General features: G+C 32.3%; 1 protein-coding gene across 1 annotated transcript; it reads left to right on the top strand.

Annotated features, from left to right (window-relative positions):
* Positions 1–333: 333 nt before the first annotated feature.
* Positions 334–2,848, top strand: LOC129307172 (transcription factor MYB16). The gene is made up of 3 exons (XM_054948055.1): positions 334–677; positions 769–898; positions 1,583–2,848. Exons 1-3 carry the CDS (start codon positions 545–547, stop codon positions 2,511–2,513), a joined length of 1,194 nt encoding a protein of 397 aa, XP_054804030.1. The 5' UTR covers positions 334–544; the 3' UTR covers positions 2,514–2,848.
* The last annotated feature ends 14,180 nt before the right edge of the window (positions 2,849–17,028 follow it).

Genomic DNA, 17,028 nt, shown 5'->3' with positions numbered 1-17,028 from the left:
TTTGTGTAGTTTATATTATTCTAAAAAAAAAAAAGAAATCTAAATGGCAATCGATGGACGGATAAAATAAAAATTCGTGTGGACCCACATGATGAATAATTAAAGCCGGCCCTAGCTATGCCATAAATTTTGGGTGACGTGTTACTAAAAAGTTATGGCTATCACTTGGTGGCTCTTCTTGGTGGCTCATTATTGTCGCTTGGATTAAAATTCTAGTCTAGCGTCATGAAAAGACAACGGAACCACTCTATTTTCGTTTCTACCCTTTTATACCACAACGCCAATGCATTTGCAAATCCACGAGGCCAAAAGGCGGGATATAAACGCAGAACTCAGTTGTAAGGGTACTCTTGTAATGATAGCTCACATATGCTCTGTCAAATTAATTTCTTATCCCATTTATGCCGCTGACCTCTCTTCTCTGCCCATCTCTTCATTTACTAGTCACAGCCCTTCCCCTCCTTTCCTCTCTCCATAGCTTTCTCCCGTTGTGCTATATAAAGAAGAGGAGAAGCTACTACAGTCTTTAGTGTTACACTTCCGAATGGGTCGGTCACCATGCTGCGACAAGGTGGGCTTAAAGAAAGGGCCATGGACTCCTGAGGAGGATCAGAAACTTTTAGCTTATATCGAAGAACACGGCCATGGAAGCTGGCGTGCCTTGCCAGCAAAAGCTGGTAATTTTCTGATTTTTTTTTCAATACTAGTACAAGTGTTTGCAGCTTAGTTCACTGATATATCCTGTAATCCATGCTGTTTTGCCTACAGGACTTCAGAGGTGTGGTAAGAGCTGCAGACTGAGATGGACCAATTATCTTAGGCCTGATATAAAGAGAGGAAAGTTCAGCTTGCAAGAAGAGCAAACCATCATTCAACTCCATGCCCTCCTAGGGAACAGGTTTCGTATTCAAGCGAAGTCATCTATCTATCATTCTATGCTCAGCAGTAGGATAGAAATTCTTGTATGTTATGTTATGACTTGGGAAGTTTTCTACAGATAGCCATTTGCTTGGTCTTCAGGTTGTTGTCCTTGGATTTTCATAAACTATTCACTTCATTTCTTCCCTAGTTTCTTTCGGCCCGTTGATCTGTGTTGAGTACACAGGCAGGCACCGGATTTATGAAAATCCCATCATGGCTCTTTCTTTCTTTCTTGGAAGTGTGTAACATTGATGCTTACTCAATTCTTGTTATGTATTGTATTTCTTTTCTTTCTCCTTTCCCTTCTTGTACAGTTTTTATTAAATGCATTGGCCTCTCAGTTTCTTCAACCACCTATTCTGACCTATCTTCAACAAACAATATTAAATGTGCTTTCTGCCATTTCCATAAATTTACTCCCTGACGTCCAACTTTTTTCAAGTTGGTCTTTAAATGTAAAAGGATTTAAATCAATGCGCCATGCATGTGATTTCTAGTGTAATCGGACATAAACATGCCATGCATTTTCTTTCTGATCTATTAAGGTTTCATTTTAAATATATCAAACATAAACAGTTGCTTCTAGTTATCGATGGATCCAAGGGTTAGCCTTGGTTTCTATGGCGTCTCTCTCTATTATTTCCTGTTGTCTTGTACTCAGGTGGTCGGCTATAGCAACACACTTGCCCAAGAGAACAGATAATGAGATCAAGAACTACTGGAATACGCATCTTAAGAAAAGGTTAGCCAAAATGGGAATTGATCCTGTGACCCACAAGCCCAAGAATGATGCCCTTCTCTCCATCGATGGCCAATCCAAGAGTGCTGCCAACCTTAGTCACATGGCTCAATGGGAGAGTGCTAGGCTTGAAGCTGAAGCAAGGTTGGTTAGGGAATCAAAACTACGTTCGCAATCATTGCAGCATCAGCTTTGCAGCTCTGGGTTTTCATCTTCATCATCTGCTTCAACCCCAGCCCAAGCTGGGAATAAACCAGAGGGACCACCTATTTCCTCACGCTCTCTAGATGTGCTTAAGGCGTGGAATGGAGGCTGGTTGAAATCTACTGAAGGCCATAATGTTGGTGGCGAACTTGAATCCCCTTCGTCTTCCCTGACTTTCTCCGGGAACGCTCCACCAGTTATGACCAGTGGACTTGGAGAGAGTACAATGCCTATGATTGAGTTTGTGGGCTCTTCAGGTTCTTCTGAGACAGGAATTGTGAAAGAGGAAGGTGAGCAAGAGTGGAAAGGTTATGAAAGTTCAGTCCATCTGCCGGAATACAAAGATGGTATCGAGAATTCCATGTCTTTTGCGTCTAGCCTGCATGAGTTGACGATGTCCATGGAAGGCACGTGGACGTCCGAGTCTCTCAGGACCAGTACTGATGCCATTGCTGAGGAAGGATTCACCAATCTTTTGCTTAATACTAACTCCGATGACCGAAGTTTGTCGGAGGAGGGCGGAGGTGAGTCTAATAACTGTGAAGGTAATGGAGGCAGTGGGGGTGACCTCTATGAAGATAACAAGAATTACTGGAACAGCATTCTTAATTTAGTGAACTCTTCCCCTTCTGACTCTCCCATGTTCTGATTCAGTGCCATATTCCTCAAACTAAATCTAGAGCCATTGATTTTCTTTCCATCGCCATAAGCAGCGAGTTTGTTCACAGAAAAAATGTTTCATTTCTATAGTAGTTTTCGTTGCTTTCGGAGTGGCTTTCTTGGGAAGTATGTAACTTGTGAAAGCATCCGCGACTTCCGTGGAAACCAATTCACTGGTCGCAAATGTTCATATCAATTTGTTCTGATTCGACTTGATTTCATTATCTTTTGTATCTCCATCCAAGTCCAGATCTTCTGGGCAATGTTCAAACTGATATAGTAGACAGAGTGTGAATTGAATGACTTTAGTCTTTTACCCCCCAAGTTATTTCCTGTGCTTAAGCTGCATACAAGCACGTCCAAATAAAACGGTATTTACTATGGTATTTATTGCTGTTTGTTTCACGTCACAGTCTGGCTTTTCAAGGATTTCATTCATTGCATTATTTTTTTTTTGGATAATCTTTCCCCCGTCTACCTCATCTGCTAGGTTGTCATGTACTCTTTCAAGATGGAAACTAAATTAAACTTTTTGACTTTTCATTTTGAATGGTTCATATGAGTACAAAATTTTTGATAGGCGTGTCCATATATATGAACACCTACATCTCATTCATAATTAGACCAATTTAGTGGTTAAACTTAACACCTTCCAGAAGAAAGTCTCGACGACCATAATTGGAGCCTTATGTACTTGCATGTTTAATCAAAACTTTAAATTCAAATTTCCAATGGAGTTTATGATGCATGTGACAATCATTAGTATGAATATAACGTGTGAGGGAAGCATTTATGCATTGGGTTAAATCTTATCTTATTTATATATAAATCATCACAGCAACACGACAAATGGCTAAAATTTGATAGACTACTAGTCTCTACAATTCCAAATAATAATATTATTAGTTTGACGGATCAGTGGTTTAATAAAGCGTTATTTTCACACCAAAAACAACGTAAGTACGAAGAAGAAACAATCATGCAGTGCCTATTGAACGATTCTACGCCTGAAATCACATATTTTCATGTTAGAAATTTAAAGGAGCTAGGCTTTTAGTGCTGTTTGGTCATGGATGGCAAAATGGAAAAGGAAAAAATGGATTTTTTTATACAATATATATTACAATATTTTATAAAAAATATTTTTAATGATTTTTTAGATATAAATACGAGGATTATCATATCTTTAATAATTTTCGGTCAAAAAATAATTTTATGTACATAAATAGCGAAATTGAAGAGGAAAACTTTCTTAAAATGAAAAAAAATAGAAATTATTTAAAAGTATTTTTCTATTATGTTTTTTTTTACCTTATTCCATTTTATTTTATATACTTGAGCAATAGCCTCATTTCGCTTTCAAAGGGTTGGACAAGACGGCTTGAATTTGGGGGAAAATGTCTTAGAAAAAATCTCACAGAAACATGGGCAATCAATACCTTGTGAGGGTGAAGGTGAGATTTCATTATAAATCGATAACCATCGCTCCGTCAGAGATTTTCTTGCTTCCTCTTCCTCCAATCAATACCTTGTGCTCGTTGACTTTTCAAACCAATCCGATTGCTAGCCCATTTTACAGGTAACTACAAAGCTTAACCCAATGCCAAGCCAAGTATAGTTGACTCAATTTATGGGTTACACGAAAACTTTTTATGGGTAATTTGTAAATATTACTATAAGTTTGATTTTAATTTTGATATCTGTTTTATTTTTTATGAGCCTGATTCATCCCATCCAAATATTTTCTCATGTCACAAAAGCTCATTATTCAAAACTTGAAATTGGTATGCTTAGCACAGTATATAGTATTTTCTAAAAGCCTTACTTGATCTAAACTATAAGACATTAGGTAGGTTTTATGTATATTTTTTTAATTACAGCCTTACTTTATTATATCCCACTTAAGTAATTAATAAAAGTATCTTAAATAAATGAGATGTTATATTTGTTTCACTTAAAGCCATAATTGGAAAGACAAGAAAATTTTTAGAAAATAAAAAATTTTAACTAACTTTTTTGTAAAAACATAAATTTTATTAAGAACTACTTATATTGTGATTCAAAAGGAGTATGATTAAGGTATTATGCAAACTAAATTTCAATCCCAATGAATTTAATTTATATTGAGGTTGAAAAGATAAGTTACACCATTCATAATTTATAAATTATACAATTTTTTATAATTTTTGTCCTATATATTATTATTATTATTATTATTATTATTATTATTATTATTATTATTTTAAAGGTTTGATTACATTATACTGAAAAAAATTCAGCAATTTTTACACAAAAAAATCCAGCAATTTGAATTTATTTATGAATAATGTATTTTTTTTTACTGTACAGAATAAGCTAAACACATGAAGTATCAAATAAGATTAAACTAATACGAGAGAGTTGCATGCCGCTTGGAGCTAAAATCATTGTCTAGATATTAGATATCAGATATTGTTGCTTGCACGCGAACTATTTCATTTTCATAATGAATTTGGAAATGGATTAAATTTGAGTATTTTGTAGTACAATGAAATATTAATTATTGTTTAAACAACTTTCGCATAACATGCAGTCATGCATGTAGAGTCATGCATGTTTTCTTTATACAAAGAGTACAATTTTCTCCAAAAATTATGATACAAATGTTGCTCGTATTTTGCAACGTTTTAGAAACAACTTACAATATTTACTCTAAAATTTACCATTTATTTTTTTAAAAAATTATTTTCCCTTTCAATAACAAAGTTTACGATATTTAAATTTCAGCAGTACTTTCTATGCATGTTTATAAATCGAAGCAGAGGAGTAAATGCTAGTACATGTCAAGATCAGAGACACAGCATTGTTGAATTGCCACCTTTTTCTTGCACCTTGAAACGTCACTTTCTTTCCATAAACATGGACAAACTGATCTTTTCATGACACTTCCAATCTCGAATTTTCTTAATTTCTCATTTTTTATTTATTAAAAATAAAAATGATTGACCATATATATCAAAAGAGTTTTTTTAGGCGAGAGCATTACAAAGTTTAAGCGTTCGATTTTCTAAATAAAACACACCAAATAATTTATTTCAAAGTCTCGAGGCTTGCCAATTGCCATGCATTTCACATACACAATTTTTTTTCCAAAACATATATTAAAGATCCTGTCATTTATTTTAAAATTGTGATTTAACATATGATTAATGTACAATTTAGATCCTGAATTATAAATTCAGAGGCAATTTGAATTCTATATTTATAATTAGCATATTTTGGATATTGAACAATTAAATTTGGGGCATCCTCACCTCCATTATTAATTTGGTCCTAATAGTTGTTGATAAAATCCTCACCATGTAGATTTTATTAAGAGTTAAATGCAATTTAAACTATAAACTATAGGTCCAATAGCAATTTGAACATTAAACTTATTTTTAGTATATTTTGAATCATAAATAATTAAATTTAGAGTAATTTGGCCCCAATTGTTAAAATGATACAAATGTCCATTACTTCAGGTGTGGGCACAGACAAGTGGCAATGAATTTGTTTCTTTCTCTACATCTTTGCCTCTTTACATTCCTAGGTGGTATCTCCCTCCCCTCCCTCTCTCCATGAGATCCTTTTACAGAAATTCCTCTCTCACTCTTCTACAGAAATTCCTCCCCCAAAACAACCTCATGGATGAGTCCTCTGATAACAATCCCTATTCGTAGTCCTCTGAACACTTCCAAATGTACAACTTCAAGTTTTATTGTTGTTGTCATCATCGAAGAAAAAGTTCATAATCACCTAGTGTAAGCCAAACAACATTGCTTTTATCATGATCAATCGACCTAGTTCTCTAAACTCGTTAGCCAAGTTACTGATGGTTGACCTATCCTAAGCATTCAAGACGTTGGACAAGGATGATTCGGTGCAAGTACTCATATTGATTGGGTAGGGTTGAGTGTTTTGTTTAGGGGTGGACCTGACAATAGTGGAAGATGTCTTCAAAGGTGATGTTAAAGGGTTTGGCGTGATGGCTGGATTCAAGCTTACTAATGATTGCGCTATGATAACCTTCTCTCCCCATATCTCTTCATTCTTGCTAGTGATGTCTTCTCTTGTATGTTGAACTACCATGTTGAAAATGGCAATTTGTAAGGAGTCAAGCTTACTAATGATTGCCCTATGGTGTCTTTTTGTTGATGACACTATTCTCTTTCTTAATGCATCAAGAAAAAAACTACGGTGTTATAAAGGAGCTTCTGAATACTTATTTTAATGCTTTAGGCCAGTGCATGCATTTTGAAAAATCCTCTCTATTCTTTTCGGCAAATACTCTAAGATAAGTAAGAGATGAGGTTTATAATTTTCTGCACATTCCTACTATTGAAGACCCTAATTCTTGGTTTGTCCATTCTTTGAGGTATATCTAAAGTGGCAGCTCTTGCTTATGGTAGGGATAAAATAGGTAAGAAAATACAAGGGATAAAGTGGGTAAGAAAATACAGGGTTGGCATAGCAAGTCATTATCCTTTCCTGGGCGAGAAGTAATGATTAAAGCAGTAATTAATGCAATTCCAATCTTTCCTATGATGTGTTTTAAATTTCCCAAGAGAAAGTGCCAAGAACTTGATATTATGGTTGCTAATTTCTTTTGGGGGAAAATTGAAGATAGAAACAACATTCATTGGAAGGCCTAATCTAAACTTTGTGCTCCTAAATTTGGAGATGGCCTTAGGTTTTTTAGACTTCATAAATTTTAACAATGTTCTCCTTGCCAAAATTGCATGGAAAATCCTCAACAACCTTAATCTTTTATGGGTTAAAGTTTTGAAAAATATTTATTTCCCTAATACCTCTTTTCTAGATGCTAGAAAAGGGTCACATGCATCTTGGGCTTGGCTTGCTCACAGGAAGAGAATTATTATCAAAGGACCTTTGTTGGAAGTTAGAAAGGGGGTAAGAGTATCAAGGTTTGGACGGATCAATGGATTCCTGTAACATCCTGAGTTTTAATCCCCAAATTAATTAAACCTAATTAGGAAAATTAAATAAGTTAAAGTGGTGTGTGGCTAGAGAGGTCTAATAATTATATTTGATGGTATTTTAGCCCTAGTCATGGGTCTAGTATCAAGGTAGGCTACCCAAGCATCAAAAGGAGAAGAAAAGGAAGAGTTGATATTGTTGTGCCACACACCGCGACATGTAGATCGTTTGCCACGATGCACAAATGCTTCTGAATGAGGGAGGATCTTTTTGTGCCATGCGCCACGGTGCATTGTGCGTCCACCGCAGTGTATGGCCATTTTTTGCAATTTATCAGATGCAAAATGAGATAGAAATAGAGAGAAAGAAAAGAGGAAATAGAGAGACACGCTAATGCTCTGCTAGAGTTTACTTATGGACAACATTGGGAGTATTTTGAAGGCTATAAACACCTAAGGTAAGTATCATACTCATTAATCTTCTCATTTCTTCCACATTTATGAGTTTATAATTAGGATTTCATAGTGGAAGTAGAATTTCAGTCCATATAGGTTATAGGTTCGAATTTGTTGACTCAAATAGAGTTATTAGGGATAAATTAGAGTATCTAAACCTAGTATAATAAGTTTTGGTGTCTTGAATTGTTGGGCACCATTAATATCTAAAAATCTCATTTATTATGGGTGGTTGAAAGTTTGTGATGCTATTAATAGGGATCTAATGGCTAATTAATGCTATTGGGGACTAAAGGTAATTATTAAACCCAATAAATAGGCTCCAATTCATGTAGAGTGAACATTGGACAATTTAGAAGTAGATGATTGAGGGTGTAAATGCTTGAATTGGTAATGTTGATGAAATTTAACTTGGTTGATTGTAGTTTTAACTCTTGGTCACCTATTAGATTGAAAATTCAAACATGAAAGCTAGTTGATTGAGGGATAAACTTTTAACTTCTCAAAAATTTGAGGTAACCAGGAAAAATTCTACTTTAGGTAGTTATATATTAATTGATTATAAATAAATTTTTATTGTGAGTGTGGCATGCATGGGTTAATTTTTAATGTGAAAAGCATGTACTAGTTTTGATAAGCATATGAAAAATTAAATGTGCCTAAAGTTATTTTGATTTGAAATGCAAATGCCTAATTAAGATATTTTTTGAATATGAACTTGCATATGCCTTTAGAAAAATGAATGTAATGATTATGTGAGATAGATGTGTGTTATTAAGAAATGGATTTTGAGAAAATGATGAGAATACATACTTGGGTAGTGCATAGTCGCGAGCCCAATGTGATTGTTGTAACAATGAGTATATGAAAATAAAAAAGTAAAAACGAGTGAGTAATTGATTATAGTATGATCAGTGGTGAGAGTTTGCCTAGTAATTAGGAGTAGAGAAAAATTTATATGTTATTTAGGCTGCTCTCCGATGTATAGGGGTATAGCCTTGTCCCACAGTTTGTTAAGGGACTGTTCTATAGTTTGTCAGGGGACTCGAACTTAGCTATCTCTATTAGTTTAATGAGAAAAATAGCCTAAGGTATGAAATACTCCAGGGAATTTGAGAATGGGGGAAGCCGTGGTTTGAGAGTGAGTCCTGTAATCTTTGATTGGGTCACACCTCACTATTGGTGAGCTTGGTAAGTTTAGTCACATAGACAAAGCCCTAATTAGTATTATAGCCCACAATTTCAGTCTAAAAAAATAAGGAGGACATAAGGTGGTTGATTATTGTCTAAGTAAATATATATGGCATGTCACATGTATTAAGTGGTGGCAAGTCGCATGAGTATGGGTCATGTCAGATATCTGAGAATATGGTGACAATGCACCTAGTTATGAGAGTTAAAGAAGTTATTTAATGATAAATAACAAGATATGTTATATGCCAGAATGTTTTACATACTTAATTTTCTTGTGTATGTATTTGGTTTATGATTGATATATAATAGCATAGGGTAGGTTTTACTTTAGTTACTAAGTAGCTAGACTCATCCCTTTCATTCAGTATTTTTTAGGCTCTAGCTCTGGTGTTGAGAGAGAGAAGGCTAAAGAGTCGGGAAATTAGCATATTCCTACTATATGCCTCTAGTTTAGATTTAATTGTGTAATAGTATATGATTTGCCAATTCTAGGATACATGGCATCACATTTGCATTATTTTATTGTTGGAAATGTTAGTTTTGTATTTTGAGCCCTTAATCTTTGTGTATATTGATATATATATATATATATATGTTTATAGGGCCAAAATACTAGTGCAAATGTAGAAATAATGATTTGAACAATTTGGACAAGATGCAATGACAAATTACCTCCCTTTTTGTTTTTGGTAAAATGGGGTTAAGGAGTGAATTTTTGTTATATTATTGTTTCAGTGCTTGTGATGAGTTGTACTAATAGTCTCAGGTTTATTGGACATAGTCCAGGTGTTAGGAAAAGCTTTTGGCACTTGTTGAGAGTTTTGGACACCTATTTTGTATAAAAGTCATGAAAAGTTGTTGAAATGTGTTTGGGTGTCCAACTTTTTAGTGTGACTTGTTTTAGAAATGAAACACATGCCATTAGCTAGTTCATGTAAAGAGCTTTCTATAGACACTTAGATCACATCATTTGGACGTCAGACGAATAATCGGGGTGCGTTGGAAGTTCCTTAATTTTGTTGTCAAATGATAGCAGAATCAGTAAAAATTTCATGCAACACGCCGCGACGCATGGTGCTTGAGCTGTGGCACGTGGCACAGAGAGTAACATGCCGCGGCGCATTGTCCCGTATCACAGCATATATTTTATTTTTAATTATTTTTGACTTCTTTTACTCTTTTTAGGTATCTCATGCTTTCAAAACTTATTTTACTCTGATATAAAGGGTTTGGATTGATTTAAACTCATTTTTATTTAGAAAATTTAGGATTCCTTGCTTTTAAATTAAATCTTGATAATCATATTTTTTAGTGAAGTCTCTGATTACCAAGTGTTATATTGGTTAATTATGTTTAGTGGAGTGAGAATGTTTCAATTCCAACCTTGCCAAGTTTTAAAGATGCTACTATTAAGGGAGCTACCATTAATAATTCAAAGTTGTTGAGCTAATTTCTTATGGCTATTGGGATCTTTCAACCATCTCTAACTTGTGTATTGGTGATACTCTGAAGGGCATATATAAAGTTCATATACCTCAGCACCTTAATCTTGATTCTCTTGATTGGATGGTTGCTAATGATTGAAAATACTCTTCTAAGGTTGGTTATATGTTATTAAAAGCTAGGGCTCCTCAAACAGTTAGTAAGGCTTTAAGTTCTTTCTATCTCATATGAACTTTAGAAGTGCATTTGGCAACTAAAACTACAACCAAAAGTAAAACACTTTCTTTGTAGAGCTTTAAACAATGCACTTGCCACCAAAGATGCTCTTTATAAATAAAGATGTGTAGCAGACCCACTTTGTCCTATCTATTTATCTCAACCTAAGACCATCAAGCACTTATTACTTCTCTAGACCAAATAGGTGTGGTTTGGTTGCTTATTGACTCCGAAATTAGATGCTTTTGATATGTCATCGTTTAATTGTTGGTATAGTAAGTATTTCATTAATGATAGCCTTCTTGATGACTATAAAAAATTGCATGTTGTCAATGTATGTTGGAATATTTAGAAATTGACGTTTACCTCAGTTTTTTTCTAGTATTGTTATTAACCCTTTCACAGTTGTTTTTGCTATAAATGTTGTTGTCTTTGAGTACTGGAAAGCCATTTTTATTATAGAACCTACCTCCTTTATTTATGATCTTGTGCTTGGTTCTTGGTTAGCTCCTCCACGAGATAGGATTAAGATAAACTGTGATTGTTCATATCTTGCTTCTTCAGGAAATGCAAGTTTTGGAATTGTTTAGAGATCACTATAGAAGATTCATCAAAGGCTAGTGTGAGAGAATTGAAGCTTCGTCTAGTTGCATGGTCAAAATTCTTGCCTGCCAAAAAGTAATCTCTTTGCTATAAGATGGGTATTATCAAAGGTTTATTATTAAACTTGATTGTTAGGTTCTTTTTGGAGCTCTATCTTATAAAAGTTTAAATGGTTGAAACTGATTACTTCATGGCCTAGTAGCTGACCTACTTAAGAATCTCTTTAGAGCTATAACTTCTTAGTAGTTTCTTTGTTACAAGATGGGTACCATCAAAGGTTTGCTATTGAACTTGACTATCAAGATCTTTTTAGAGCTCTATCTTCTAAGAGCTTAAATGGTTGTGACTGGTTACTTCATGGTCTATTAGCTAACTACTTAAGAACCTTGAGTCCTTGGCCTTGTTACATCTTTCTCTAGTTAGACGATTGGAAAATTTAGTTGTAAATTACCTTGTAGCCTCTACTTCAAAGGGTGTGGAACCTTTCAGGCTGGGTTTTTGAACCTTTACTCCCTCTTTCTTTTATATTTTAAGTACTCAAAATTCTACATAGGATGTTTTGCAAACTTTTGCTATGAACCAGGACCGTAAGGGGTTGGCTAATCTTTTGTTATTTTTCTGACTTTATATGCCTTTGCCAATGGCATAAGGCTTGACATTTAATCTTTGTTTTTTTTTTGTAATGCATATTCTCTCCTTTTTTAGTAACAAAATGGAGATAGTACGCCGTCTTCCTTTTATTTGGTCGGAGGAAAATAAAAGGAAAGCAATTGAAGCAAGGAGGATTTTTGTTTTTGGATAAAAATGTTGGGAGAAAAATAATAATAAATTGATAATATGATTTTAAGATAATCATATGTTAGAGTTGCAACGGAAGCCTTCATGAAGTACCTCTTGCCATTGCTTATTGATATAATAAAGAGTGTCTATAAATAGAACTTTCAAATAAGAACACTAAAATCAAAGAAATTTTGTCAGAGAAAAGATTATTAGGGTATCTTCTAACTAGCATGAAGGCATAGTGATGGACTGAAGATCGTCGTCACTAGTCAGGAAACCCTAAAAAGGCTATTAGGTTTTACAATAGACATTGTACCTCATTCAAACAGCCGTCATTTACTCATAGTCCCTATCATATTATCTTTACTTAATTAAATAAATGATTAATAATATTCCTAAACCTAGACTCAGTCAACAATTGACTAGCGAGTCACACTTAGATTAATTTAGTTAATTGAAAATACAATAACCACCAATAAAATATACTATATAATAAAATAAAATATCTAACAAAAAATCATGGAGGATTCTAATGAATTCAATTTCTAAAAAATGAATAAATTGTGTTACAAAATTTTAATAAAGAGCAGAGGTAAATTAAAAGAGTAGGTAAAATTAATCAAAATCTTTTAACCTTACTTTTTAATTGTTTTTGAAAATTTAAACTCATTGAAATTTCTGATCCCCTCCTCTCCAACTAACCAAACCATGAGCAAGGAAGCATGAGGAATGAAGGATTCAATCGCAGGCTATACATACATTTTTTATTTTTTCAATAAAAAAGGAAGCTGAGTTGAAAGTTGAAGCTCTCCACATGGGGTGAACTTAATAGCCGCAGCATATGTATTGCCTCATTCCTTGTTTCGTTTTTCCCTCCTAGTTATTTTTTTTCCCCAAAACAATCAATAGTTGTGAGGCTTATCAGTGTTCATTTATTTCTGTGAATTATGAATCCACATGGCTCTGGATTTACCATGACCGCGACACTTTAATCGACAGGAAAACTGGGTAAAATGAACTCTAATTTATTGGCCACTAAATACTAAAAACACCTTACATGATGAATAGGGAAATTACTTTCTTCTTAACAAATAAGTTTAATTTACTGCTTCGTTTTTCGAGCGCTATTTATGTATATAATTATTTATCAAAATGTTATGATTATGACTTACTCCTTTATTTCAAATTATAAAATATTTTTAAATAAAATATTACATATCAATAAACCTCATTAAATATACTTAACAATTTTATCTTTTTAAAATAAAAATATAAACTTCTAAAAATACCCATCATTTAATATATTGAAAAGAAAAAAGATATAAATTAATTATAGAGAGAGAAAGGATAATATTAAAATTATTGTATTTAATGAAATCTTAATCTATACAAAGTGTCTTATATTTTGGGATAAAAAAATTCTTTTAAAAATATCTTAAAATTTGAGATAGAGATAATATTATTTAGAAAAATTACAAAATTATAAGATGACCTTTCCAAACAAACTTTTGTTTTTGGCCGAATTCCAAACAAACTTTTATCTATATGCTATATTAAATAGTGTTCATGAGATCAATTATTTTCATTTTTTTACCTATGTTAATCACTTTGAGCGAATCAACCAATTAAAAACATTTAGGCACTATTTGCTTAAAGGAAAGGAAAGGAAAGGAATGGATTAAAAAATAAGAATAAAAATATAACGATTAAGATATAAAGAAAAGATAAATCAATCATGTTCATGAGAGGTAAATAATTTAATTCATGAAATTAAAAATTATGATTCTAAATTTTGTGGTAAGTGTAGTGATTCTCATGCTTAGTGTATATGGTATTACATTTTTTTTCATATTTACTACTTCCTTCATTTAAAAATGTAAGGTATTTTTTAATGAGTTGGATGTTAAAAAATATAAGACATTTTTAATTTTTCGAAGTGTAATCATTATTTTCTTTCAAAAGTGTCTCTACTGATAATTACTTTATATTTAGTGTAGGGTGTTTAATAGGGGTAAATATAAAAAAGATATGGTTAGTTTGAAAGTAAGTAATTACTTTATTAAAAATGAGATTTAGTTAAAAATACTTTATATTTTTTAATGGAGAGAGTATGAAAGATTGAATAATTTAGTTTTAGTTTTTTTTTTCTTATTTTTTCATTCATCCCATTTCATTTTTTTAAGCAATCAAACTGTCCTTAGTGTCAAAATACTCCCTCAGTTTTTAAAATAAGAGAGAATAACTAATTTATACAATTTTAAAAAGTTTGTTAAGTACAATAATTATGTATGAAATTAAAAAAAATAAATTCAATTATTCCTGTTATCAATGAGCCAAATTTGTCTAATAGTGAAAATAAACATTAATTGTATGAGGACCAATTTAGATGAAATATAATAAATACTTCTTCAAATGTATAATTTTTCTTATACATGAAAACAAAGAGATATTATCTTATATTTAAAAATAGAGAGAGTAATATGAGAAGGAGATCCTCTCCTCATCCTTCTTTCTCATTTTCTTCTCCTCATATAATCTCCGTCCTTAGATTAATAATGAGTCATTCAAATTTAATTGTTTCATAAAACCATAATCATAATATTATATTAAAAAGATAGATAAATAATGTTAAACCGTTAAAAGTTAATCTGCATAGTTTATAATAGCAATAAAATAAAATAAAAATCAATCTATACAAATGTTTAATAACAGTATGCAATTATGAACTATACAGGTAAAATTTCAAATTTACTTTTATTTTTATATGATATTATGATAAATATTTTAGAAAATAAATAAATATGGATCATTCAATTTATTATCTAAGGGTGAAGATCCGATGAGGAGAAGAAAATGAGAGAAAAGATGACGAGACGTCTGAGGCCCACTAATTATGTGTGGACGTAATTAATTGACTGATTTAGCTTCTACGCTCGAAAAATAGGATCGATATCTGAGTCCAAGAAACGAGAAAACAAATATTTGTTTTTCTCCAATTTCTTGATAAAATAGGCGTCCTGTTGGCAGAAAGGAAAAAAGATAAAATTGGTGTTCCTCACTCATGTTGACCCCAAGTAAATAAAAATTTAATCAAAGTAACCTTTTTGCATTGGCAAAGGGTGATTATAGTTTTGTGGCATATCATGAACAGTAGTTGACTTCAAAACTCAAACGTTAGGATGACACATTTTAGAGCTCAATACATAAATGAAAATAACTATTAAGGTTGCCCTTCTTTAATCTCTTGACGAAATAGTTTTCCGTCTTATTGGCCCTTTCAAGTAAATATTTTTTTATGAACACGTAATTTAATCCATAAAAGTGTCGGCCAAAAAAACAACTCATAAAAGTCAAATTATATCTTACACTTATTTTTCAACGCTACATGATATTAAATGCACTCACTTTACACGATACAATAATAAACGCTTATCTTAACATGAAAGTTCGAACAGTGGGGGGCGATATTTAGAGTCATCCAAGAAATGAAAAAGAAAAAATAATACTCCCTCCATCTCAAATTATAAGACACTTTTAGATAAAATTTTACATACTAATAAACCTCATTAAATACACTTAATAATCTTATATATTTAAAATAAAAATATAAACTTTTTAAAATATCCATTATTTAATACATTGAAAAGAGAAGGGATGAAAATTAACGATAGAAAAAGAAAGAATAATATTAAAATTAGTGTATTTAATGAATCATTAATCTATCTAAAATATCTTATATTTTAATATGAAAAAATTCATTTAAACATGTTTTATAATTTGAAATAGAGGGAGTATTTAATCTATCAATCTTTCTCTAATCTTTTGATGAAGATGTGTAACAATAATTTGATTCATGAGAGTCAATTATCTTGCACCTCAAAAAAGAAGAGACAGAAAAATCAACGTCTTAGAAGAAAAAGTTATGTGAAAATTGACAAGCATGCATGGATTTATCAAGAGACAGTCATTCCCCTAAAACATCAACTTCTCTTTCAAGCGGCTCTGCTTGAAAGCAATATTATGAATGGGGTGCGTACTGTTTTCCTCAAGTATACATCAAAATCTAAATTAAATTCTCAATGAAGACAGAAGGCAGGATTCAAGAAAAGAAACCATACCTGTATAGTCTTAAAGTTATATAGCGATTATTTTAAAAAACTGTTTAGTTATTCTTTCTAAATAATCACTCATTCTCTCTCACGCAACCTCGCTCTTTTACTCCATGCTTAACCATCTCTATTACTCAAGTATCCTTCTCACTACAAACTTTTAGTCTTTATATTTTGATTTTGTCTCTATTAGTTTAATTTTTTTTATTCCTTTTTCACTCTACTTCGCTCAAAACTTTAAAAGAGAAAATAAAATAAAATATAAAAAAAATGCTCATATATATAACATTTATTTAAAAAAAATTGTTATAGCAATTACAAATAACTATATATTGGCTCAGAAAATATATATAATCAAAATCTATAGCGATTAAAAGCCGTTATATATGGTAAAAAATAAAAGTAACCGTTATATATAATTTTTTTTTAGCAGTGGCTTATGCCCTCATATTATACATTTGACTCAGCGGCACTATGTTATGATGCAGTTCTCCGAGTTCAATCCCGCTAGTAAACAATTTCACTTGCCTACTCTAAAGAATAAATTTGGGAAACCAAATAATAAATAGACGACCTAACACAAGTGAACTGAAAACTAATCTCTCTAGTGCCTTGATGTTTGCTGTTGGTTCCAAAGACGCCATAATTAAGATTGTTGACATATGGCGATTGCAACGTGAGAGACAGAACAGACGAAGACAGTTACTAAGAAAGCTTCCTCTCGCCTGTGAAATCAGCCTCATAA

The sequence above is a fragment of the Prosopis cineraria genome, unplaced genomic scaffold (assembly GCF_029017545.1).
Source record: "Prosopis cineraria cultivar Desert tree isolate PC_DT_omini unplaced genomic scaffold, ASM2901754v1 PC3, whole genome shotgun sequence".
NCBI classification, from domain to species: domain Eukaryota; kingdom Viridiplantae; phylum Streptophyta; class Magnoliopsida; order Fabales; family Fabaceae; genus Prosopis; species Prosopis cineraria.
Note: the sequence above shows the minus strand (reverse complement) of the source record. Positions and strands in the feature narration are given on the sequence as shown.

What these genes read in the sequence shown, in the direction of transcription:
- LOC129307172 (XM_054948055.1), top strand. Translation starts at nt 545, where the DNA reads ATGGGTCGGTCACCATGCTGCGACAAGGTGGGCTTAAAGAAAGGGCCA. An exon ending in TGCCTTGCCAGCAAAAGCTG is followed by an intron (nt 678 to 768) that starts GTAATTTTCTGA and finishes TTTTGCCTACAG; the next exon opens with GACTTCAGAGGTGTGGTAAG. An exon ending in CATGCCCTCCTAGGGAACAG is followed by an intron (nt 899 to 1,582) that starts GTTTCGTATTCA and finishes TCTTGTACTCAG; the next exon opens with GTGGTCGGCTATAGCAACAC.